Source organism: Heptranchias perlo, chromosome 43 (assembly GCF_035084215.1).
Source record: "Heptranchias perlo isolate sHepPer1 chromosome 43, sHepPer1.hap1, whole genome shotgun sequence".
NCBI classification, from domain to species: domain Eukaryota; kingdom Metazoa; phylum Chordata; class Chondrichthyes; order Hexanchiformes; family Hexanchidae; genus Heptranchias; species Heptranchias perlo.
The window spans coordinates 1,886,760-1,913,481 of NC_090367.1; the positions used below are offsets into that span (position 1 = coordinate 1,886,760).

At 52.8% G+C, this 26,722-nt stretch overlaps 1 protein-coding gene across 1 annotated transcript in view; it reads right to left on the minus strand.

Annotated features, from left to right (window-relative positions):
• Positions 1-789: 789 nt before the first annotated feature.
• The window catches only part of LOC137306403 (fermitin family homolog 3-like), a 37,265-nt gene continuing 11,332 nt past the window's right edge, over positions 790-26,722 (minus strand). Inside the window, exons 3-15 of the mRNA XM_067975575.1 lie at positions 23,960-24,193; positions 22,831-22,971; positions 17,935-18,100; positions 16,984-17,086; positions 16,117-16,224; positions 15,455-15,586; positions 13,815-13,864; positions 12,203-12,324; positions 11,232-11,338; positions 9,244-9,465; positions 6,288-6,412; positions 5,201-5,342; positions 790-3,204 (exon numbers count right to left, since the gene is read on the minus strand). Of these exons, the coding sequence (XP_067831676.1) occupies positions 3,025-3,204; positions 5,201-5,342; positions 6,288-6,412; positions 9,244-9,465; positions 11,232-11,338; positions 12,203-12,324; positions 13,815-13,864; positions 15,455-15,586; positions 16,117-16,224; positions 16,984-17,086; positions 17,935-18,100; positions 22,831-22,971; positions 23,960-24,193 (1,832 nt within the window). The 3' untranslated portion in view covers positions 790-3,024. The remainder of the gene's footprint in view (positions 3,205-5,200; positions 5,343-6,287; positions 6,413-9,243; positions 9,466-11,231; positions 11,339-12,202; positions 12,325-13,814; positions 13,865-15,454; positions 15,587-16,116; positions 16,225-16,983; positions 17,087-17,934; positions 18,101-22,830; positions 22,972-23,959; positions 24,194-26,722) is intronic.

Here is a 26,722-nt window from a genome sequence, read left to right on the forward strand (position 1 = left end):
CTCCCCGCAAGGATATTTGTCCCGCTCTGGTTCAGGTGCAACCCGTCCGACTTGTACAAGTCCCACCTTCCCCAGAAGCAGGCCCAGTGATCCAGGAAACTGAAACCCTCCCTCCTGCACCAACTCTTTAGCCACGCATTCATCTGTTCTATCCTCCTATTTCTATACTCACTAGCCCGTGGCACTGGGAGTAATCCAGAGATTACAACCTTTGAGGTCCTGCTCTTTAATCTGCTACCTAGCTCTCTAAATTCTTGATGCAGGACCTCATCTCCCTTCCTACCTATGTCGTTGGTCCCAATGTGGACCACGACCTCTGCCTGCTCACCCTCCCCCTTGAGAATGCCCTGTAGCCGCTCAGTGACATCCATGACCCTGGCACCAGGGAGGCAACAAACCATCCTGGAGTCACGTTTACGGCCACAGAAACGCCTGTCTGTTCCCCTTACGATAGAATCCCCTACCACTATAGCTCTTCCACTCTTTTTCCTCCCAGCCTGTGCAGCAGAGCTACCCCTGGTGCCAGGAAGTTGGCTGCTGCTGCCTTCCCCTGATAAGTCATCCCCCTCAACAATATCCAAAGCGGTATATTTTTTAGCACATGTACCTGTACAATTTAACACAGTCATTAATGTATTTATTTTAAATAGGTTAGCAGCTTTGTTAAAACAGCCAGGATGGGAATTTAACTCGAGCACATGAACCAGTCTGTGCGCGGAGGGAATTAAAGGCCCAAATATTTTGGGAGGGGTTACACTTTAAACAGACGCAATAAACCAAAACACTGAGTGGCAAAAAAAAACATTTTATTGCATAAATATAACTTGTTAGTTTGAATTATTAAAAAGGAATATAAAAACTGTGTGTTTAGAATGCTCTAGTACGTTCTGTTTCTGTCTGTGCCCTGTTATGAGGTGCGTGGTATATACATCGTCACTCTGATTTCTCGTCTTTTTCACACAAAGCTGTTCTGATATCTGCAGGTGACATTTGCTGAATCCACAAGAGGTGGCTGTTGACTCCGGTTTTCCAACTAGGAGTGTTCTTCATGTTCAGTAGCGATGTGAAGGGACCGGGATACTGCGGGGTAATGTATTCCCGTTTCAGAATAACAAGTGGGAACAGTGGCGGAGCATGAGTCACCACAGCAGCCACCGCCAGAGCCAGGTATGTACGAATTCTCCACGAGTTCAGCCGCAAACAGGTCCCCACCCTCGTCTCCCAGTGGGGAAGGAGTCTTCCTAAGGTAACTACAGAGCTGAAGCCTGATAAACTTCTTTGGAGATCCGAACAAAAAGTGAATGTGCAGCTCTCAGTCTGCACATCTCACCGAAAACAACTGACAAATACAATTATTTTTCACAGTTTTCCACCCTCCACTGGGATTCTGTACAGTGGGAGAGAATGGGAAGGGGTTTGGTCCATTGGGATTCTGTACAATGAGAGTGAATGGGAAGGGGTTTGGTCCATTGGGATTGTGTACAGTGGGAGTGAATGGGAAGGGGTTTCACCCATTGGGATTGTGTACAGTGGGAGTGAATGGGAAGGGGTTTCACCCATTGGGATTGTGTACAGTGGGAGTGAATGGGAAGGGGTTTCGCCCATTGGGATTGTGTACAGTGGGAGTGAATGGGAAGGGGTTTGGTCCATTGGGATTCTCTACAGTGGGAGTAAATGGGAAGGGGTTTGGTCCATTGGGATTCTATGGTAAGATCAGTTACATGCTTATTTGGAGTTACTGGTATGAATGGCTGGGCTCTTTAACCCCAAACACAAGGTGGTCAACTTCAGCCCTCTCCATGATCCTCCTCAATCCAAGTCATCCACCAGTGCGTGAGTTCCCCTCCAGCGGCAGAGAGACTGAGAGTCAAAGTGATTGGCTGAGTTGAAAGGACTTTTCTTCCCAAAACGATCCTCAAGTGTTTCTCAACATTCTTGCCCCTGCCAGTCTCTGTGCCTCGTCGTAGTTTTTCTCCACCCCGTGAACCAGCTCATTGTGCGCATCAACAGGCGGTGCTAAATCCCGATTGGGATTCACGTCACCTGGACAAAGTGCGAGCCCTAATTCTTGCTGAGTGAAAAGTCAGGTCAAAGACAGACTTGCTCACTTGAAGGGCTGTTCATTTTAAGACCTTATCCCTGCACGGGGGCTGTGGTTAGCGACAGCTGTCGCTCGCTGTGCGATTGAGACAGAGCAGGACTGATTCCCCATCCCCACAGCCAAAGGACTCCCCACTCCACAACGCAAGCCAGTTCCTAGCAGGCAAATGTCATTCTGTGTTTGGCCGTCAGGATCAAACAGAACCACAACAAGGCCAGAAGGTGATCAGTTTAACTATTGTATTACTAGTCTCTGACAGAGATATAAAGAGAGAGATGAAGAGTGCGTGTGAGAGAGACAGCGAGAAATGGATAGGGTTCGATGAAGTAAGGAGATTCATGTGCAGCATAAACACCGGCGTACACCAGTTGGGCCGAATGGCCTGTCTCTGTGCTGCACATTCTACGTTAAGGGGGAAAGGAGTTAGAGAGAAAGAATGAGAGAGAGAGAAGGAAGGGGGAGATGAGAGGAGAGAAAACACAAAGGAAAGAAAGGAGAGAGATAGAAGGGGAAGAGAGGGTAAAGGAGAGAGATGGGGAATGAGAGGGAAGGATGTGACGGAGAAAGCAGGACTAACAACTCTTTCACAGTTCATTGCAGCAGGCGTGGAGAGGGGGGGGGAAAAGGCTTTAAAACGAAAAAGAATTGATAAGTGATGGTACCAGGAGTGACTGCACATGACGAAAGACCTCCCTCAGTAACGGCTATTAAGAATTATCTTAAGCACCCCCTGATGGTACAGGTACGCATGTGCAAGGGTGGCCCTTCCTTCGCTGGTACAGCTGTGTCGTGTACAGCTTGTTGGATTAGCAGGGATTAATTCAGTTAGCATTCAAAGTTGAAAACTATTATTTTTTTTTAAGACACACAAAGCCCTTTTGTTCTGTAATGAATAGTGGTGTCTCCCAGAGACAGAGTGTGACTCAAAGGGCCTCGTGTCCGCCCGTTAGTTTGTGAAAGAGTTCTTCGTTAAGGGTCTCGCTCTGGTCCTTGGAGCGGGTGGACATGAAGATGTAACCGCCAATATACTCGTGGACTATCTTGCAGCCAGCTGTCAGGCAGCTGAAGGCAATGTTGATGTTTTCGTCAAACTCAATCGCGACCTGAGAACAAAAACGACGAGGAATGTAAATTAAACTTTCGCAAATAAACAAATACATTTTCACCAGCGAGAGGGTCGGCAGCCAGAAGATAGAGATTTAAGATCATTGGGGAAGACGAGGAGAATGTTTTTTTTACGCAGCGAGTTGTCATGAATGTGCTGCCTGAAAGGGCGGTGGTAGCAGATTCAATAATAACTTTCAAAAGGGAACTGGATAAATACTCGAAAAGGGCAATGGGGAAAGAGCAGGGGGGAGTGGGGCTAATTGAACAGCTCTTTCAAAAGAGCCGGCACAGGTACGATGGGCCGAATGGCCTCCTTCTGTGCTGTACGATTCTAAACCTGGTATTTAATTTGGTTCAGTGCAGTGAGTTCAAAGAGGCAGCCTCCATTAGTCTGTGACCAGAGGCCAGCCTGTTACACCAGCTTGGTGAACACACAGGGCTCAGCAATAAATGCCCTAAAAATAATCCAGGAGAGGAGATGACAAAATATCTAAGAGCACGGCCTGGGGGGTGGGGGGGGGGAGCACAGATCTTTTTTTGTAGAACAGAATGTTTTTTTATTGTGGTCATGGATCCCTGAGACTGCATTGTGTAAAGAGACTGTAAGCTGATCTGGGAATGGGGGAGGAACGGGGACTGTCTGACAGGACGGTACAGCAGCCAAGTTAAGGGTTGGTCACTAACCCAAAAAAAACCTACGTTTTACTGAATCCAACAGCACCATTTTTTTGTTTAGATTTTGTGCGAACCACATCCCTTCCTCATGTGACACCGTTTGTAAATCAGTCAGAGTCTGACGTGGTCCATGAATGAGACGCTTTGTCCCTGTCACTGATATCTGCTATGATTCACACTCTCTCAGATATGCCCCTGTCAATAAGTCTCTTGCTTACCTCTCTGTGGTTCAGCCTCTCTCTCTCTCTCTCTCTCTCTGATACATCACTCTCGCCCTCCTTCTCTCTCTCTCTCTCTCTCCATCGTGACTCAGCCCCTCTCTGCTTGTCTCAAGACACTCCCTTGGTGAAAACATCTCGTAAAGAGTAAGTTACTGATGTTTTCCCTTGTACTATCCAGCACTCTCTGTGAGGTACATCAGCAAGGTAAGGGGCTCAGAAAGAGGAGGGACACATTCCAAGTTAAGGCCCATTAACTTGGTTTGACTTATTCATTTTTTTTTTAAAAAGTTGATTTTCCTGAACCCAATTTTTTCTCAATCTTTCCCTAACCAGGGCGGGGAAGCTGAGATTAACTGAAGTCCTCAAACACCGGCCCCAGCTGAGATCAAGTAAGCAGAGCCAAGGTCTAATTGAATGGCGGAACAGGCTCGAGGGGCAGAACGGCCTCCTCCTGTTCCTAACTCAACACCCGGGACCCTCCGCGGTCGGTGTGGGTTGGGACCGCACTGGGCAGTGCATTTGCCCGTGGAGCTACAGGTGCTTCGAATCACCGTGCTGTTCTGGCTCAGTGGGTCTCCCTCTCTCTCGCCTCTGAGTCAGAAGGTCGTGGGTTCAAGTCCCCACTCCAGAGATTTGAGCCCATAATCCAGGCCGACACTCCCAGTGCCAGTACCGAGGGAGCGCTGCACTGCCGGAGGGGCCATCGCTCGGATGAGACATTAAACCGAGGCCCCGTCCGACCTCTCGGATGGACGTAAACGATCCCACGGCCACTCTTTCAAAGAAGACCGGAGGCGTTCTCCCCGGTGTCCTGGGGCCAACATTTATCTTTCAACCAACACCACTAAAAAAACACATTACCTGGTCATTTATCACTTTGCTGTTTGTGGGATCTTGCTGTGCGCAAATTGGCTGCCGCGTTTCCTACATCACAACAGTGACTACACTTCAAAAAAAAAAGTACTTAATTGGCTGTAAAGCGCTTTGGGACGTCCGGAGATTGTGAAAGGCCCGGTAGGAATGCAAGTTCTTTGTTTTCTTGACGTAAAAAGGTCAGTAATAAATCTAAAAAGCCCCCACCCCCCCCTCCCCGTACCTGTCGGATGTCCCAGTTGACGTTCCACTGCCTCATGTTGTTGAAACGCCACATCTTCACCACGTCCCCCACGTTCAGGTCGATGCGGATCAGCCGGTTCGGAGCGATGCCCAACACCTCATCCTTCTTACAGCCCTTGAACCTGTCCCAAACAGTCACACCGTCACAAACCAGCTCCAGGCCTCTCCACGCCACCCAGCCAACAGCTGCCTAAATTGCGCCCCGATCGGGAGGCGTTCGATTGCGCGCGCGATCCCTCTGGTCCCTCAGCCAAGTCACCATCATTCTTGCAGTGCGAGGGTCAGCGGACTATCCGACTGTGGGAGGCATCGCAGCCGAGCCCGATCCTGTCCCCATCCGACATTCACGCACGCTTCCGTCAGATAGTGATAAGAAGCAGGAAAGCCTGGCTGATTTCACCTTCCCCCACCCCAGGGAAGCCGGGAGTGGTGCTCGGATCACCTCCTTGGCTGAGATCAGCTTGCCCTTGATGCTTGAGGCGTCAGCCGTGCCTCAACGGGTAGCACTCGCCCCTCTTAAGTCAGAAGGTCGTGGGTTAAAGTCCCGACTCCAGCGACTTGAGCACAAAAGCCAGGCCGATGTCAGTGCAGAGGGGAGTGCTGCACCGTCGGAGGTGCCGTCTTTCGGATGCGACGCTAAAACGAGGCCCCGTCAGCCCCTCTCAGGTGGGCGTACAAGATCCCACGGGCCACTATTGGAAGAAGAGCAGGGGAGTTCTCCCTGGTGTCCTGGGGCCAATATTTGTCCCTCAACCAACATCACTAAAACACAGATCATCCGGTCATTATCACATTGCTGTTTGTGGGATCTTGCTGTGTGCAAATTGGCTGCCGTCTTTCCTACATTACAACAGTGACCATACTTCTAAAGTACTTCATTGGTTGTAAAGCGCTTTGGGACGTCCTGAGGTGGTGAAAGGCGCTGGAGAAACGGGAGTCCTTTCTTTCTTTCCTCATAATGAGACCGGGTAAAGATTCTACCTGCACGCTCCCACGCACTGGACACCGCGATCGGTTTACCGTCCTTTAAAATCAGTTTCAAACGTAAAGAACGCTGTGACCGCTACCTGACGACGAAGTAGGACAGTCCGAACTCCGGGAGGGACTGCCAGGCCTGAATGAACTTCATCTTGGTTTCCGTGAGGGCAAGTTGGGCAACGTTCTGATAAGCCTCCAGGATACGAGGGGTTAACTGCGAGAGGCAAGGCGTCAGAGGTTACAGCTCGTGAATTGTTTTCTTTGGTCAGACAGCTGTCCCCATGTTTGATTTTTTGAGTTGAGCCACTGAGGGTGAGTAGCAGTTTGCCTGACATCGAGTGCATGATCTCCCTCTGCAGCCCCACATGTCCCGCGGGTTCAAACGCAGGTTCGCAAGATCCGAGGCTCAGGGAGCATCAAGTGTGGATAGGGGCATTGCTGGAGTTTAACCAGCTAAAACCACATAGGCACAGACCCCCGTCCCATCACTGTGTGGGGGAATCACAGACACAGACCCCTGTCCCATCACTATGTGTGTGGGGGAATCACAGACACAGACCCCCGTCCCATCACTGTGTGTGTGGGGGAATCACAGACACAGACCCCCCGTCCCATCACTGTGTGTGGGGGAATCACAGACACAGACCCCCGTCCCATCACTGTGTGTGGGGGAATCACAGACACAGACCCCTGTCCCATCACTGTGTGTGTGGGGGAATCACAGACACAGACCCCTGTCCCATCACTGTGTGTGGGGGAATCACAGACACAGACCCCTGTCCCATCACTGTGTGGGGGAATCACAGACACAGACCCCTGTCCCATCACTGTGTGGGGGAATCACAGACACAGACCCCTGTCCCATCACTGTGTGTGTGGGGGAATCACAGACACAGACCCCTGTCCCATCACTGTGTGTGGGGGAATCACAGACACAGACCCCTGTCCCATCACTGTGTGTGTGGGGGAATCACAGACACAGACCCCTGTCCCATCACTGTGTGTGGGGGAATCACAGACACAGACCCCTGTCCCATCACTGTGTGTGTGGGGGAATCACAGACACAGACCCCCGTCCCATCACTGTGTGTGTGGGGGAATCACAGACACAGACCCCCCGTCCCATCACTGTGTGTGTGGGGGAATTACAGACACAGACCTCCCCGTCCCATCACTGTGTGTGAGGGAATCACAGACACAGACCCCTGTCCCATCACTGTGTGTGAGGGAATCACAGACACAGACCCCTGTCCCATCACTGTGTGTGGGGGAATCACAGACACAGACCCCTGTCCCATCAATGTGTGTGTGGGGGAATCACAGACACAGACCCCCGTCCCATCACTGTGTGTGGGGGAATCACAGACACAGACCCCCGTCCCATCACTGTGTGTGGGGGAATCACAGACACAGACCCCTGTCCCATCACTGTGTGTGTGGGGGAATTACAGACACAGACCTCCCCGTCCCATCACTGTGCGTGGGGGAATCACAGACACAGACCCCCGTCCCATCACTGTGTGTGTGGGGGAATCACAGACACAGACCCCCCCCGTCCCATCACTGTGTGTGGGGGAATCACAGACACAGACCCCCGTCCCATCACTGTGTGTGGGGGAATCACAGACACAGACCCCTGTCCCATCAATGTGTGTGTGGGGGAATCACAGACACAGACCCCCCCGTCCCATCACTGTGTGTGGGGGAATCACAGACACAGACCCCCGTCCCATCACTGTGTGTGGGGGAATCACAGACACAGACCCCCCGTCCCATCACTGTGTGTGGGGGAATCACAGACACAGACCCCCCGTCCCACCACTGTGTGTGGGGGAAATTACAGACACAGACCCCCATCCCATCACTGTGTGTGGTGGGAATCACAGACACAGACCTCCCCGTCCCATCACTGTGTGTGGGGGAATCACAGACACAGACCCCCCGTCCCATCACTGTGTGTGGTGGGAATCACAGACACAGACCTCCCCGTCCCATCACTGTGTGTGGGGGAATCACAGACACAGACCTCCCCGTCCCATCACTGTGTGTGGGGGAATCACAGACACAGAGCCCCGTCCCATCACTGTGTGTGGTGGGAATCACAGACACAGACCTCCCCGTCCCATCACTGTGTGTGGGGGAATCACAGACACAGACCTCCCCGTCCCATCACTGTGTGGGGGAACCACAGACACAGACCCCCGTCCCATCACTGTGTGTGGTGGGAATCACAGACACAGACCCCCCCGTCCCATCACTGTGTGTGGGGGAATCACAGACACAGACCTCCCCGTCCCATCACTGTGTGTGGGGGAATCACAGACACAGACCCCCATCCCATCACTGTGTGGGGGAACCACAGACACAGACCCCCGTCCTATCACTGTGTGGGGGAATCACAGACACAGACCCCCGTCCCATCACTGTGTGTGGGGGAATCACAGACACAGACCCCCCCATCCCATCAGTGTGTGTGGGGGAATCACAGACACAGACCCCCCCATCCCATCAGTGTGTGTGGGGGAATCACAGTCACAGACCCCCGTCCCATCACTGTGTGTGGGGGAATCACAGACACAGACCCCCCCATCCCATCAGTGTGTGTGGGGGAATCACAGACACAGACCCCTGTCCCATCACTGTGTGTGGGGGAATCACAGACACAGACCCCCGTCCCATCACTGTGTGTGGGGGAATCACAGACACAGACCCCTGTCCCATCACTGTGTGTGTGGGGGAATCACAGACACAGACCCCCCCGTCCCATCACTGTGTGTGGGGGAATCACAGACACAGACCCCTGTCCCATCACTGTGTGTGGGGGAATCACAGACACAGACCCCTGTCCCATCACTGTGTGTGTGGGGGAATCACAGACACAGACCCCCGTCCTATCACTGTGTGTGGGGGAATCACAGACACAGACCCCCGTCCCATCACTGAATGTGGGGGAATGACAGACCCACGTCCTCTCAGTCCATAGTGCAGAGTTCTTTAGAGTTAGTGAGCACCGTGGCTCAGGGTGATATACGGGAGCTCCCGTACCTGTTTGACTTTGTACTTCTTCTGATATCTGATTGACACAAGCGACTTTGTGTTGATGTCCTCTGCGTTGGCGTCGGAGGTCACCTGCGAGTTGGAGTTGACCTTCTGCATTGTGAGGAAGGAGCGGATACTCTGGACCTCGCTGGTGTAGGAGCTGTCTGCCATGGTTTTATTCTTGGCTGCTAACCGACAGGCTGCCATCCATTTGGCATACTGTTCCTCCTGGCAATGGGCAAACACTGGTGTCAGCAACAAGTTCTCCTTTTTAAATCAAAGAATCATAAAATGATACAGCACGGAAGGAGGCCATTCGGCCCATCATGCCTGTGCCGGCTCTTTGAAAGAGGTAACCCATTAGTCCCACTCCCCCTGCTCTTTCCCCGTAGCCCTGAAAATTTCTCCCCTTCCAAGTATTTATCGAATTCCCTTTTGAAAGTTATTATTGAATCTGCTTCTACCGCCCTTCCAGGCGGCGCGTTCCAGATCATAACAACTCACTGCGCAAAAAAAAATTCTCTTCACCTCCCCGCTTTGGTTCTTTTGCCAATTCATTTTTAAAGAAGATTTTTTTCCCGTCCGACTCTTGCCGGAGTACAGTTCCGCAGTCACCCTCCAGTACCTCGCCCAGGTAGCTGCCCCTCGTGTGAGCCGACAGAACGAGTGCAGGCTGGCTATTCAACTGAAGAGGGCATCACAGCCAAGGCCCAGCCGCTCCTGACAACCGCACACCGCAGGGAGTTCAATGGTGATCAGGAGCAGGAGTCCTGGCTGCTTTATCCCCATCCTAACCTAAGGAGCTCTGAGGACAACTGCAGCTTGTCCACTGCTGCCCCAGCTTGGTACCACACCAGGCAGTGCCACAGGCGGAGCGAGCGCCTGAGCTATCTCCTTTGGAAGGTATTTAAAGCTGCACCCAGCTGAGAGGTGGAGGGAGGCAGCTCACGGTTCACCTGCTCCCAGGAGTCTGTGATGCTGTTCCACGAGCAGCCACCCGGGGGCCACACCGAGCCCGGCATGTGGGGCACTGCCCTCTGGTGGCAAGACCGAGCTCGGCAGCATCACTAAATCTCCAGCCAAAAAACCCCAGCCACCATTTAAAGTTCCTGACACGGCAGCTGACTGTCCCCACCGGTTATACTGACATTCTCCGACTGTGTCAAAACCTGAGCGGACCTGAGGCTCAGGTCCTCCTGCAGGGAGGGGGCTGTAACTGGAATGGGTAAAGAGTGTAAGTAAAGTCACAGATCAAAGGAAGACTCACATTTCTATAGGGCCTTTCACGACCTCAAGACACCGCAAAGTGCTTTGCAGCCAATGAAGTACTTTTTGAAATGTAGTTACGCTGTTGTAATGTAGGAAACGTAGCAGCCAATTTGTACACAGCAAGCTCCCACAAACAGCAATGTGATAATGACCCAGAGAATCTGTTTTACTGATGTTGGTTGAGGGATAAAAATCGGTCAGAACACCAGGGAGAACTCCCCCTGCTCTTCTTCTAAATAGTGACCGTGGGATCGTTTTCGTCCACCCGAGAGGGGCAGACGGGGTCTCTGTTTAACATCTCATCCGAAAGACGGCACCTCCGACAGTGCAGCACTCCCTCGGTACTGGCACCATAGAATGTCGGCCTGGATTATGGGGCTCAAGTCTCTGGAGTGGGCGCTTGAACCCACGAGCTTCTGACTCAGAGGCAGGAGTGCTACACGGCTGACACAGTGCAGATCTTGCGCATTCCCTAGAGGATAGAACAAGAGGTAGACTGGCTGCCACTCAGTCTCCGACCTGACCTCTCGGCAGGGTGGGGGGGGAAGGTGCATGTTCCATTGTTGGGGGGGGGGCGGGTTTGGAGAATAACCCTAGTGCCCAGCTCACCGAGACCGTGCATCATGGTGGGCCTCACCACACAGTCTGTCCCAGTTCCTGTACCGACCCAATAAACCCTTCCCCCAACCCCCCGTTTGACCCCAGCCCCGTGTACCCCCACTCACAGTCTCGCAGCGTATGATGACCTCGGTCATCCCTTCCGGAGCTGGGATCAGCAGCTTGATGCAGAACTTCTGAGCTGCGATGTTGACGTCAGGAGCAACCTCACAACCTGCGGGGTGGGGGGGAAAGTTGAGGCAGGGTTAATGTTCAGTCTCGGCCAGCGCGCGCGGACTGTCTGAAGGAGGGACGCAAACCCTCCTTTTGCTGCTGCGTGTGACGCATTGTAAGTCCTCCACTGGAGGATGTGGGTCATGTAGTGGTGAAGTTCCCGGACCAGTAATCCAGAGGCCTGGACTAATAATCCGTGAGTTCAAATCCCATCACGGGATTCAGTTTAAAAAAATCTGGGAATAAAAAGTTGGTCTCAGTAAGAGTGACCATGAAGCTGTCGGATTGTCGTAAAAACCCAACTGGTTCACTAATGTCATTCAGGGAAGGAAACCTGCCGTCCTTACCCGGTCTGGGCCTATATGTGACTCCAGTCCCACACCAATGTGGTTGACTCTTAACTGCCCCTCTGAAGTGGCCTAGCAAGTCACCCAAACAGAAAGAGGCCCGTCACCACCTTCTCAGGGGCAACTAGGGGATATGCAATAAGTGCCGGCCTTGCCAGTGATGCCCACATCCCCGAGAATGAATTCAATAAAAGTGCTATCAGGAACAGCTTGTAGCCTGTAGGCCAATTGTCACGCCTTTTAACTATTGCCCTGGATGAGATCAGCAGACTCAACGCAGTCCCCGTGGGGCTGGAACCAGGGACTTTCCTGGTCCAGATGGCTCACTGCTACATCGTGGCTGGAAGGGGGTTCCCTCCTCTTGCTCCTCAGCATTCCCACTTTCCATTTCCCCAGTGACCTGCCCCCAGGTGTCCCCGCCCGCTGTGTATGCTCTACAATCCTCCCTCCAGGCCAAAGGGTAGAACCCTCCCCCCCCCCCCCACCCAGATGTCCTAGAAGCTTCTGTAAATCCTCACCCTTGAGGTGCATCTGATGAATCGGCTCCCCAAACGTATCTTGGCTTTTGTAGCAGGAGATGGTCATTTCCTTAAATATAAACCAGTACTGCTTGTAAGCTTTGAGGGTCAGCTTCTTGGGCCTGGAGAAAGGGAAAACGGGAAAAGTATTAAATCCATGGGAATGACCGTCGCCCCTGTGTGTCCCTGCCTCAAGTACCCTGACCGTCTCATTGTCCCATTGGCCGTTTAGAATCATAGAAGCTTACAGCACAGAAAGAGGCCATTTGGCCCATCGAGCCTGTGCCGGCTCTTTGAAAGAGCTATCCAATTAGTCCCATTCCCCCCTGCTCTTTCCCCACAGCCCTGCAAATTTTTCCTTTTTAAGTATTTACCCAATTCCCTTTTGAAAGTTACTATTGAATCTGCTTCCACCGCCCTTTCAGGCAGCACATTCCAGATCATCACAACTCGCTGCGTAAAAAAAAATTCTCCTCATCTCCCCCTTTGGTTCTTTTACCAATTATCTTAAATCTGTGTCCTCTGGTTACTGACCCTCCTGCCACTGGAAACAGTCTCTCCTTATTTACTCTATCAAAACCCCTCATAAATTTGAATACCTCTATTAAATCTCCCCTTAACCTTCTCTGCTCCAAGGGGAACAATCCCAGCTTCTCCAGTCTCTCCACATAACTGAAGTCCCTCATCCCTGGGACCGTTCTAGTAAATCTCCTCTGCACCCTCTCCATGGCCCTTGACATCCTTCCTAAAGTGCGGTGCCCAGAATTGGACACAATATTCCAGCTGAGACCTAATCAATGTTTTATAAAGGTATAACATAACCTCCTTGCTGTTGTACTCTATGACTCTGTAAAGCCAAGGATCCCATATGTTTTTTTAACAGCCTTCTCAACTAGCCCTGCCACCTTCAAGGATTTGTGGATGTGCACCCCCAGGTCTCGTGGATCCTGCACCCCCTTTAAAATTGTATCAGTAAAAAATTTACCATCCAGATATTGGTTATAGTCACCAGGATTTCAGTAAAGTGTAATGGGGGGGTGGTGGGGTGTAGTTGAAGACGGCGAACGCCCTGAGTCACCATCCCCAGGGGCTCAGTGAGTTTACCCAGGGAGTATCCGAGCCCAGGCTCGAGCCCCGAGTTGGCCGATCTCAGGCGAGACGGTGGTAGAGTTGTTTCAGATGACCCCCCGCACCCCTGTGTGCGCGTGTTAGGGGTGGGAGGGTGGAAACGAGAAAGAGTCTCTGCTTCAATCTTCAACTCCCTGTGGAATTCAGTGCGCGGAAACGTGCAAAGGGCAAGAAGGGGCTATTCTGCCCAGCAAGCCCGTCTCTCCTTGTACCCTAACTCACCCAGCCCAGCATCCGACTCCAACCTGAACTCCCCAAACACCTCAGTGGGCAGATTATTCTAAGCGGGCGTCACCCTTTGAGTACTGAACTTTCTCCAATATCCATATTCTAAATTTACTTTTCACTCATTTGACTTTTTTCCCCTTGCCTGCTTGAGGTAACTCGAGGCTGGGCTGGGCTGGTTTCACCTCACCTCTCATCCTGCAACCCGGAATGCCATGAAATTCTGCTCTGGGAACGCAGTCCATGTGATGCAACTTACCTGAAGAGCTTGAGGTTGTCTCTCAGCTCGGGAATCGAGGTGATGCTGTCCTGGAAAAGAGGCAGTGAGAGTTAAAGTTCGTTCGCAGCCTCAGACCACCCTCCTCTCCACCCCTCCCAAACTCTTGGGGGGGGGAAAGTAATCAGATTTACGCTTTCTCCCCTCATCTCCCAAAGGTGCTGCTGTACGGGTTTCATCAGAAGCGGGCACCCTCCACCGCCCCATTCTCCACGCGTGAGCCTTGTCAGCAAGTTATTCGAACTGGAAAGGCATCACAGCCGAGTCTGATGCGGCCCCTCTCCCAACACCTGAACTATCCAGCAGGTGTCACTGGACAGCGACCATGGGCGGTAACCCTGCCTCGCACCGCGCATGCTTCTAAACACGCTGCCTCCAAACACGCTGCCTCCAAACACGCTCCCTCTAAACACGCTCCCTCTAAACACGCTCCCTCTAAACACGCTCCCTCTAAACACGCTCCCTCTAAACACGCTCCCTCTAAACACGGCCCCTCTAAACACGCTCCCTCTAAACACGCTCCCTCTAAACACGGCCCCTCTAAACACGCTCCCTCTAAACACGCTCCCTCTAAACACGCTCCCTCTAAACACGGCCCCTCTAAACACGGCCCCTCTAAACACGGCCCCTCTAAACACGCTGCCTCTAAACACGCTCCCTCTAAACACGCTCCCTCTAAACACGCTCCCTCTAAACACGGCCCCTCTAAACACGGCCCCTCTAAACACGGCCCCTCTAAACACGCTCCCTCTAAACACGGCGCCTCTAAACACGCTCCCTCTAAACACGCTCCCTCTAAACACGCTCCCTCTAAACACGGCCCCTCTAAACACGGCCCCTCTAAACACGCGCCTCTAAACACGCTCCCTCTAAACACGCTGCCTCTAAACACGCTCCCTCTAAACACGGCGCCTCTAAACACGCTCCCTCTAAACACGCTCCCTCTAAACACGCGCCCTCTAAACACGCTCCCACTAAACACGGCCCCTCTAAACACGGCGCCTCTAAACACGCGCCTCTAAACACGCGCCCTCTAAACACGCTCCCTCTAAACACGCTCCCTCTAAACACGCTCCCTCCAAACACGGCGCCTCTAAACACGCGCCCTCTAAACACGCTCCCACTAAACACGGCCCCTCTAAACACGGCGCCTCTAAACACGCTCCCTCTAAACACGCTCCCTCTAAACACGCTCCCTCTAAACACGGCGCCTCTAAACACACGCCCTCTAAACACGGCGCCTCTAAACATGCGCCCTCTAAACACGCGCCCTCTAAACACCGCGCCCTCTAAACACCGCGTCCTCTAAACACCGCTCCCTCTAAACACGCTCCCTCTAAACACGCTCCCTCTAAACACCGCGCCCTCTAAACATGCGCCCTCTAAACACCGCGCCCTCTAAACACCGCGCCCTCTAAACACCGCTCCCTCTAAACACCGCGCCCTCTAAACACGCGCATGTACACATCTGCACATATGTACAGACATATATGCATGTACATGAACATACAAACACATACAGAAACAGAAACATATACAAATGGCATACATGTACACACACATATAAAGACATCTGCACACATGCCAGCACAGGTGCAGATGCAGACACAGTCCGTCCTCACCAGGACGTCTTTAGGGTTCGATCCCTCCAGTTTAACTTCCAGTGTGGAGAGGGCAGCCTCCACTTCATCCAGCTCCGAGTCCTTGTGAACTTCCTCTGCCTCCCCTGACTGCGACCGTTTGTTTATGTGGTACTGGAATTTAAAAAAATGAATTTTATTGCATTACCCAGAAAAAGCTCAACCTTTGTGCACATCAAGGGTAAAGTTTACACCTCACAAACAGTGGGAACGGCTCCATTCCCCCGGATATCCCGAACTGCTGATCTCCACCTTGTCTCTCAGTCTGGGGAGTGCAGGACCGAAGGACCAGAGGGCTTGCTGTCCCCAGCCTGCTGCCGTCTACCACCTAGTGGCTCGTACACAGCAGCACAGGTATCCAACACATGCTGTACCTGCCCTGGGAGTGTTTGATGGGACAGTGTAGAGGGAGCTTTACTCTGTATCTAACCCTGTACCTGCCCTGGGAGTGTTTGATGGGACAGTGTAGAGGGAGCTTTACTCTGTATCTAACCCTGTACCTGCCCCGGGAGTGTTTGATGGGACAGTGTAGAGGGAGCTTTACTCTGTATCTAACCCGTGCTGTACCTGCCCTGGGAGTGTTTGATGGGACAGTGTAGAGGGAGCTTTACTCTGTATCTAACCCATGCTAAAACATCTAGTACCTGCAGAGCAGCAAACATCATCATCTCCTCCTCTGTACACTCAATCTCCTCGAGGAGGACAGCCCACCGTGCCTGTTCATACAGCTGGTTTATCCGCACCACATCATACTGAAGGACAAGAGACAGCAACAGGTTAGGGATCAGAGTAGTGTTTTAGTGGCTATTCTTAACATCATACTCTGCTGAATATTGCATTCTCACAGTACGAGTGTGGGCAGGGGACCTGACGCCCCATTTCCCCCACTGGACTGTAAGGTTCTGTACTGTCACATGCCTTGGCCACTTTCAAAACAGCCGGCGATCTTCTCCAGGACCTTTGGTGTTTATTCCGCGAGAGTAGCAAGTACGGGAGAGACGGGTGGGCAGACTGACTCACAAGGAGGAAGAGTGTCTCATACACACAGAGTGACAGAAACACACAGACGGACAGAAAGAGAGAGGGCAGCACACAGACATGGAAACGTACACAGGTGCAGCAAGATAAACAGGCAGAAGGAGACAGCGATCTACACAGACAGGCAGCAAAATAGTCAGGGTTTGCAGAAATATCTGGCGATGAGGTGGGAGCGGCGGCCCCTTAAGGAGAAATGAAAGAGAGGACGGTAATGAGTAAAGAAGGGGAGGGCCTTAGGAAGCAATGAAGAGGAAAGTGTTCGGAATTATTGAATGAGAAGGTGCTGTGTAAAAGGGGACATTTCTGTAGCGTCTTTCACAATCTCAGGACGTCCCAAAGCACTTCACAACCGATGAGGTACTTTTGCAGTGTAGTCACTGTTGTGATGTTGTTTACAGACAGGAAGAGGTGGGCGACAGCTCCTCCCCTACCCCTCCCTCCCACCGCCGAATCAGTCCCTAATCACTCCTTACCTTGGGGTCCAGGTCAAAGAAGCTGAAATATTTGAAGCGAAGCAGCAATTTGTCATTCTCATTAATGCCCTGTGACATCAGCGAGCGGGAGGAATCCAGCCACCTGCCAAAAGAAAAGGCCCAGGAAGTGAGGGCAGTGTGCGAGCAAACGGAATCCAATCGTGTAATCAGGCACGAGTGGGGGGGGGGGGGAGGGGGGGATTGTTTTTTTTTTATTCGTTCATGGGATGTGGGTGTCGCTGGCGAGGCCGGCATTTATTGCCCATCCCTAATTGCCCCTTGAGAAGGTGGTGGCGAGCCGCCTTCTTGAACCGCTGCAGTCCGTGTGGTGACGGTTCTCCCACAGTGCTGTTAGGGAGGGAGTTCCAGGATTTTGACCCAGCGACGATGAAGGAACGGCCGATATATTTCCAAGTCGGGATGGTGTGTGTAGGGCAACTGGCCCCTGGGACACAGCGATGGATGTACGGGAGGGCAGTGGGGGAGAGGGAATGAGGGAGGCAGTGATGGACGCTGGACTCAAGGTTTCAACTCTTCAGTATTAAATAACAACACGGCTCCTGTGCTGGCAGTTTCACAACCCGACCGGCTCCTGAACAAAACCAAACAAGCGGCCAACCCAGAATTCACACCGAGAATTTCTCACCAACACTAGATCTGCCGCACTGACCTGTCCACCTCCGAGCAGCAATCTACTGTATGGGAGACAATCCGAGGGGATTGTAACGTGTTTGTGAGTTTCCACTTCCATTATCTGGGACTCTGCCAGTCTCATCCATCCATGCACAGGCATCTCATTCTTAGAAGAGACCGTTTTGTACTTAATTTGCAACGAATCCAATCTAAATCTCACTGTGGCGATGCCGCACGCGATGTGGAAGAAAATTCCAACCCCCACCCCAGTTTTCCAAGGACAGGTCACCGGCCCTTTAAAGCTCAAACCCCTCTCACCTGTTGTGGACCTGGGCCTTGTCGGTCAGCGAGCTCGGCCTGTTCATCTTTGCCATGACCTCTGGTGACACATTGGGCTGGCTGACGGCCAGTATCCTGTAGCCAGCCTCCCCCTCAGGGGTGTCCCTCAAGTAGTGGGCTCCACTGGGATGATTGTACCTCTGGTCTAGGATGAAAAAGAACTTGGTCTCAGCTTACTCGGCACAGAAGGGTACCCTAAATGGATGTACGTCTATACGCAAGCTCACCTGAGCTGTAGTCTGACTTTTGGGACAGTGAGAGGGAGGGCAGTGGGAGGAGGCGAGGGAGGGCAGTGGGAGGAGGCGAGGGAGGGCAGTGGGAGGAGGCGAGGGAGGGCAGTGGGAGGAGGAGGGGGAGGGCAGTGGGAGGAGGAGAGGGAGGGCAGTGGGAGGAGGAGAGGGAGGGCAGTGGGAGGAGGAGAGGGAGGGCAGTGGGAGGAGGAGGGGGAGGGCAGTGGGAGGAGGAGAGGGAGGGCAGTGGGAGGAGGAGAGGGAGGGCAGTGGGAGGAGGAGAGGGAGGGCAGTGGGAGGAGGAGAGGGAGGGCAGTGGGAGGAGGAGGGGGAGGGCAGTGGGAGGAGGAGGGGGAGGGCAGTGGGAGGAGGAGGGGGAGGGCAGTGGGAGGAGGAGGGGGAGGGCAGTGGGAGGGGGAGGGAGGGCAGTGGGAGGAGGAGAGGGAGGGCAGTGGGAGGAGGAGAGGGAGGGCAGTGGGAGGAGGAGGGGGAGGGCAGTGGGAGGAGGAGGGGGAGGGCAGTGCGAGGAGGAGGGGGAGGGCAGTGGGAGGAGGAGGGGGAGGGCAGTGGGAGGAGGCGAGGGAGGGCAGTGTGAGGAGGAGGGGGAGGGCAGTGGGAGGGGGAGGGGGAGGGCAGTGGGAGGGGGAGGGGGAGGGCAGTGCGAGGGGGAGGGAGGGAGGGCAGTGCGAGGGGGAGGGAGGGAGGGCAGTGCGAGGGGGAGGGAGGGAGGGCAGTGCGAGGGGGAGGGAGGGAGGGCAGTGCGAGGGGGAGGGGGGGAGGGCAGTGCGAGGGGGAGGGAGGGAGGGCAGTGCGAGGGGGAGGGAGGGCAGTGCGAGGAGGAGAGGGAGGGCAGTGCGAGGAGGAGGGGGAGGGCAGTGGGAGGAGGAGTGGGAGGGCAGTGGGAGGAGGAGGGAGGGCAGTGGGAGGGGGAGGGGGAGGGCAGTGGGAGGAGGCGAGGGAGGGCAGTGTGAGGAGGAGGGGGAGGGCAGTGGGAGGGGGAAGGGGAGGGCAGTGGGAGGGGGAGGGGGAGGGCAGTGCGAGGGGGAGGGAGGGAGGGCAGTGGGAGGGGGAGGGAGGGAGGGCAGTGCGAGGGGGAGGGAGGGAGGGAGGGCAGTGCGAGGGGGAGGGAGGGCAGTGCGAGGAGGAGAGGGAGGGCAGTGCGAGGAGGAGGGGGAGGGCAGTGCGAGGAGGAGGGGGAGGGCAGTGGGAGGAGGAGGGGGAGGGCAGTGGGAGGAGGAGGGGGAGGGCAGTTGGAGGAGGAGGGGGAGGGCAGTGGGAGGGGGAGGGGGAGGGCAGTGCGAGGGGGAGGGAGGGAGGGCAGTGCGAGGGGGAGGGAGGGAGGGCAGTGCGAGGGGGAGGGAGGGAGGGCAGTGCGAGGGGGAGGGAGAGAGGGCAGTGCGAGGGGGAGGGAGGGAGGGCAGTGCGAGGGGGAGGGAGGGAGGGCAGTGCGAGGGGGAGGGAGGCCAGTGCGAGGAGGAGAGGGAGGGCAGTGCGAGGAGGAGAGGGAGGGCAGTGCAAGGGGGAGGGAGGGAGGGCAGTGGGAGGGGGAGGGAGGGAGGGCAGTGCGAGGGGGAGGGAGGGAGGGCAGTGCGAGGGGGAGGGAGGGAGGGCAGTGCGAGGGGGAGGGAGGGAGGGCAGTGCGAGGGAGAGGGAGGGGAACCCTGGCCGACTTCTCCCCTCCCTGTCCTGTGAGGCCCTTCATGGTCAAATAGGCTCGCCTTTGGTGAGGTGCTGGATGGTGTCCAGACCTGTGAACAGTCAGCCCCTTTCAGGCAGAGAGAGGAGAAGTAAGAAGATGTGTAGCGACCATGTTAAAAGGATCTGCGCCAGCACCAGTGTGACCAGTGAATGGGAGAGTCCGACACTCTCCAGTCCCTGCCAGTGCCTGGGAAGCAGGGGGACTGCACCAGTTAAAAGTACTTTACAATTCTGTAAAAATGTCTTGCAAGTGAGAAATTCCACTGGGGGTTTGGTGGGGAGAAGTGAGATCAGGGAAATCCAACAGTTATCAAGCTGGCCTGATAATAATGGTATGGTCTGATCGGTCCAAAATCATCACTCAAGTGACGCATACTCATGGAATCATAGACTCATACAGCACAGAAGGAAGACAGAATCAATCAGGCAGTAATAGAGTGAAATCAAGCTTTTATGGTTTAAAAAACGGAAATTAAAAGCTTGAAACCACTCACAGAGTCAGAATCATACAGCACAGAACGAAGCCACTCGGCCCATCGTGCCTGTGCCGGCTCTTTGAAAGAGCTATCCAATTATTCCCAATCCCCTGCTCTTTCCCCACAGCCCTGCAATTTTCTCCCTTTCTCCTTATCATAGAATCATAGAAGGTTACAGCACAGAAGGAGGCCATTCGGCCCATCGAGACCGCGCCGGCTCTGTGCATGAGCAATCCGGCTAGTCCCACTGCCCCGCCCTATCCCCGTAGCCCTGCACATTTTTTCGTTTCAGGTACTTATCCAGTTCCCTTTTGAAGGCCATGATTGAATCTGCCTCCACCACTCCCTCGGGCAGTGCATTCCAGATCCCGACCACTCGCTGGGTAAAAAAGTTTTTCCCTCATGTCACCTTTGGTTCTTTTGCCAATCACCTTAAATCTATGCCCTCTAGTTCTTGATCCTTCCGCCAATGGGAACAGTTTCTCTCTATCCACTCTGTCTGGACCCTTCGTGATTTTGAACGCCTCTATCAAATCTCCTCTCAACCTTCTCTGGTCCAAGGAGAACAATCCCAGCTTCTCCAGTCTATCCACGTAATTTAAGTCCCTCATCCCTGGAATCATTCTAGTAAATCTCCTCTGCACCCTCACATCCTTCCTAAAGTGTGGTGCCCAGAACTGGACACAATACTCCAGTTGTGGCCGAACCAGTGTTTTATAAAGGTTGATCACGACTTCCATACTTTTGTACTCTATGCCTCTATTTATAAAGCTCAGGACCCTGTATTCTTTTTTAACCGCTTTCTCAACCTGCCCTGCCACCTTCAACGATTTATACACATACACCTCCCAGATCCCTCTGTTCCTCCACCCCTTTTAGAATTGTGCCCTCTAGTTTATATTGCCTCCCCTCATTTTTTCTACTGAAATACATTACCTCGCATTTTTCCGCATCTGCCACGTGTCCGCCCATCCCACCAGCCTGTCTGTGTCCTCTTGAAGTCTGTCGCTATCCTCTTCACTGTTCACTACCCTTCCAAGTTTTGTGTCATCCGCAAATTTTGAAATTGTGCCCTGAACTCCCAAGTCCAAGTCATTAATATATATCAAAAAAAGTGGTGATCCCAGCACCAACCCCTGGGGAACACCACTGTACACCTCCCTCCAGTCCGAGAAACAACCGTTCACCACTACTCTCTGTTTCCTGTCATTTAGCCAATTCTGTATCCATGTTGCTATTGCCCCCTTTATTCCATGGGCCGCAATCTTAATAGCAAGCCTACCACGTGGCACCTTATCAAATGCTTTTTGAAAGTCCATATACACCACATCAACTGCATTGTCCTCATCGACCCTCTCTGTTACCTCATCAAAAAACTCTATCAAGTTAGTTAAACACGATTTGCCTTTAACAAATCCGTGGCCGGCTTTCCCTAATCAATCCACCACCAAGGTTAAAGTGACTGGCCTATAGTTGCTGGGTTTATCCTTACACCCTTTTTTGAATAAAGGTTGTAACATTTGCAATCCTCCAGTCCTCTGGCACCACCCCTGTATCTAAGATTGTCTGGAAGATTATGGCCAGGACCTCCGCAATTTCCCCCCTTACTTCCCTCAGCATCCTAGGATGCATCCCATCCAGAACAGGTGACTTATCTATTTTAAGTACAGCTAGCCTTTCTAGTACCTCTTCTTTCTCAATTTTTAGCCTATCCAGTATCATAACTATACCTCCCTTTACCAAGACTCTGGCAGCATCTTCTTCCTTGGTAAGACCGATGCAAAGTACTGATTTAGTACCTCAGCCATGCCCACTGCCTCCAAGCGCAGATCTCCTTTTTGGTCCCTAATTGGCCCCACCCCTCCTCTTACTACCCGTTTACTGTTAACATGTCTGTAGAGGACTTTTGGATTCCCTTTTATGTTGGCTGCCAGTCTATTCTCATACTCTCTCTTTGCCCCTCTTATTTCCTTTTTCACTTCCCCTCTGAACTTTCTATATTCTGCCTGGTTCTCACTTGTGTTATCAACCTGACACCTGTCGTATGCCCCTTTTCAAATATTTATCCAATTTTCAAGTATTTATCCAATTCCCTTTTGAAAGTTATTATTGAATCTGCTTCCACCGCCCTTTCAGGCAGCGCATTCCAGATCATCACAACTCGCTGTGTAAAAAGATTTCTCCTCATCTCCCCCTCTGGTTCTTTTGCCAATTATCTTAAATCTGTGTCCTCTGGTTACCGACCCTCCTGTCACTGGAAACAGTTTCTCCCTCTTTACTCTATCAAAACCCCTCATGATTTTGAACACCTCGATTAAATCTCTTCTTAACCTTTTCTACTCTTAAGGAGAACAACCCCAGCTTCTCCAGTCTCTCCAGTTCAGTTTCTATCACTCAAGACACTTGCAAAACAAGCTGATCACTTTAAAATGTATCTTCGAAGTTTACGGCTGGAAAATTTTGATAATTACTTTGTGACCCTGTCGGCGCTGTGAGACTTTCCAAATCCACCACCTCCTCCTCCGACTCATTGTCCTTGTCCTTCTTCTTTTTCTTCTGGTTCGGGTCCTCTGCCGGTTTCAGGAGCGACAACTCCTCCGGATGTCGGATACCTGACAAACAAGTTAAAAAATGAGTGAGCGATGGTCTGCTGGAAGGCCAGAGTGGTGAGACTCGAGCCCCTCCCCGCTGCGCTGCCTGTGATGTCCAACCTATGGCAATGTTGCTACACGAACGGTCTCAGATTGTTCCATCTTGTCTCGGAAGTCCACATGCTTTGCAAAACAGGTCCAAACCAGTTGTGTAGTGAGTGCAGGAAAGCGAAGAGCAAAAGATCCACCCGCCATAACTTGCAGCCTCTGTGGCGTTTCATTATTAACTTGGCTTGAGGTGCCAACCATGCCTCAGTGGGTCGCACTCTCGTTTCTGAGGCAGAAGGTCGTAGGTTCAAGTCCCACTCAGGAGACTTGAGCACATAATCCAGGCCGACACTCCCAGTGCAGTACTGAGGGAGTGCTGCACTGTTGGAGGTGCCGTCTTTTGGATGAGATGTTAAACCGAGGCCCTGTCTGCCCCTCTCAGGTGGATGTAAAAGATCCCACGGCCACTATTGGAAGAAGAGCAGGGGAGAGTTCTCTCCGGTGTCCTGGCCAGTGTTGGTCTGGGATCAAACTGACTCATTTTGAACAGTTTCCTTATCTTGACAGCTATTCAGTGTCCTGAGCCTGGCAGAGACTCAGGTGGAGATTCATTAGAGGGTGAGTTGTCCCATTTTCCCAGACATGAGTGTAACGGCTCTACAACTAAAATCCCCTGGATAAGAGAGAGGAAGGTGGGGGGGGGGGGGGGGGAAGAGAAGGATCAGGAGGGAAGGGAGCAAAGGGAGGTGGAGCAAGGAGGAGGGGAGGAGGGAGAGGAAGGGGAAGAAAAGGAGGGGAGGACGATGAAGGGGAGGACGGAGGAGTGGGAGGATGGAGGAGTGGGAGGACGGAGGAGTGGGGACAGGAGGGAGAGACGGAGGAAGAAGAGAGGAGGAGAATGGGAAGACAAAGTAGGGGAGGGGCAGAATGGATGCAGAAAGAGAATCAGGAAAAGACTTACTGAGTATTTTACAGATGCCGATGATGGATCTGAAGACGGGGCTGGAGAAGCTTGCTTTCAGCCTCACAGTCTTCATATTGGGGAGCTTCAGCTGTAACGATTTGTGCTGAGTTGTGAAGAGGAGCTTGGCGTCTGCCTGGATCCCGCACTTGTCCAGCGTCCAGTTGGTTTTGAGGACCCAGCTGTTTTTCTGCTCCCACCACAGCCCATGGTCTGACCAGTTCTTCTTGATCTCTGACAGAGGAAAGGGAACAGAGTGAATGAGCCGCAGCTCCTCCGCCCAGCAACATAATCTGATTGGACATTCCTTAAATAACGAGCACTTGAAATCCAGCAACTCGAAGATTCCCCCAATGGTTCAATCACTGCCACAAATGGAACGGAGCCATTGAGGCCGGCATTATCCCAGTCTGTGCTGCCCCCCCCCCCCCCTGTATCCTAACTCACACCAAGTCCCGTTCACCCATCACCCCCTGTGCTCGCTGACCCACACTGGCTCCCAGTTTAGCAACACCTCATTCTCATCCTTGTTTTCAAATCCTTCCATGGCCTCCTCGCCCCCTCCCCATCTCTGTAACCTCCTCCAGCCCTAAAACCCTCCAGGATCTATGTGTTCCCCCATCTTTGGCCTCTTGCCCATCCCCAACTTCCTTTGCTCCGCTATTGGCGGCCGTGCCTTCAGCTGCCTGGGCCCTAAGCTCTGGAATTCCCTCCCTAAACCTCTCCGCCTCTCTCTCTCCTCCTTTAAGACGCTCCTTAAAACCCACCTCTTTGACCAAGCATTTGGTCGCCTGTCCTAATATCTCCTTATGTGGCTCGGTGTCAAACTTTACCTGATTTACACTGCTGTGAAGCTCCCTGGGGACATTTTACTATGTTAAAGGTGCTGTATAAATGCAGGTTGTTGTTGAGTTCGCTGATCTCAGACGGGACGAGAGCAGGACACGCTACAGTTAGCTTCAACGCCTTTGGATGAAGGGGAATAACGATCAGGTAGCGGTCCCACGTCTGATCGGTACGCAGTGACTCCTGCTGGAGCGTATTTGGGTGGGGGGTGGACACGACAAAATCGAGCATGTGACGCCGTCATGGCCCAACAGCCGACTGTCAATGACCATCTAGCCTTACGCACGAAGAATGGCCAGATGCAGAGTTACTGGAGGTTGCCCAGCCCTTTTGGACATTTACTTCAGCGCCATCATGAGCAGAAGGGATCTGTGGCTTTGGAGGCTCCTCATATGGTCAACTCCAAGAAGAGCCTTTATCTCTTTTTAAACATGGAGGGGAAATCCCATTTTTAAAAAAAATATCTAGCTGCAAAAACGCGATTAGTTAAAAATATTTTTACTCCTTTCTGAGAACTGGAATGGAACCCCGAGACAAGACTCACTCGTCAATCAGCCGCTGCGCGAGACCCTGTCAGCTGATGCCCACAAAATGCTGCAGCCCGGCCGCACAGCAAGAGTAGGTAACAGCAGCGCCTGTCAAACCCGCCTCTCCTCGAGCAGAGACAGAGCGAGGCAAATAAAAGAGCATTAATTCAGGCGGGTACGATCCCGGCCGGCTGCAAACCCGAGAGTCTCGGAATGTGCCCCGGAGGCTCGAAACCGGTTTTGGTTCCATGTACTCGACAAGATTAATGTTTTGCCTGGACTTTGCTACGTGGTGGGGTCAATATTCTAACTCGGGGCGGGGGGGGGGGGTGGTGGGTTTGGTAGAAGATTAAAGGGTGGTCTAATTGAGGTGTACAAGATGATTAAAAGGAGTCGACAGGGTAGATAGAGAGAAACTATTGCCGGTGGGAATGACGTCAAGGCCGGAGGGAGGGGAAACTGGGGCAGGAGGTGGCCCTCGCTGGGTAACCTGGCAGCGCTGGCTTCTTGGACGGGGTTTCCAAAAAGATGCAGGGAGTAGGGAGGTCGGAGGATTCCTATGGGCGTGTACATATAGGCACGTGTGCTACTGTCGGGTGGGCCCGGAGAGGGTTCCTGTTAAAAACGGCTGCTTGCAATGGCTCGAATTCATGATGCTAAAATCGTTCCAGGACCAGCCAGAGGCTTCCGTTTGTGCCCGGATGCCCAGAGCTGTTTCACTTCCCCTCCTCCCCCCCCCCACCCCCCCCACTCAGCGAACCAGAGACTGGAAGAGCTTTTGCTCCTGTTTAGGAGATATTCTGGCTTCTTAGTGGTTAGTCTCTTTCTTTCATTTCAGATCACAAGATTTATTTTACATCAGTCAGAAAGAAAGAAGGAACTTGCATTTATATAGCGCCTTTCATAACCTCAGGATGCCCCTAAGGGCTTTAAAGCCAATGAAGTACTTTTGAAGTGTAGTCACTGTTGTTATGTAGGAAACACGGCAGCCAATTTACACTCAGCAAGCTCCAACAAACAGCAATTGATAACGACCAGATAACCTGTTTTAGTGATGTAGGTTGAGGGATAAATATTGGCCCACAAGCAAAATACCAGCCTGGTGTAGTCCTTGAAACCCCTTCCTCAAGTGGGGTTTCCTGGTGTCTCTCGACAACTATCGAGGCAGCCCTACAAGGTAAGTCAGGCCCAAGATGGAAGGCCCTGCACTGATGTTCCCTTTTAATGGGCTGGAGTTGGAACGTTTTTGTTTTTCAACAGCACAGTGTAGCCGCGGGGCAGAAATACCTGAACATCCCACCCTGTTTGCCAATGGTAGGAGGGTGTGTTTGGAGAGGAGACAGCTCCGCCCCCCCCAACTCCTTCATCTGATCCATTCACCAACTCGTTT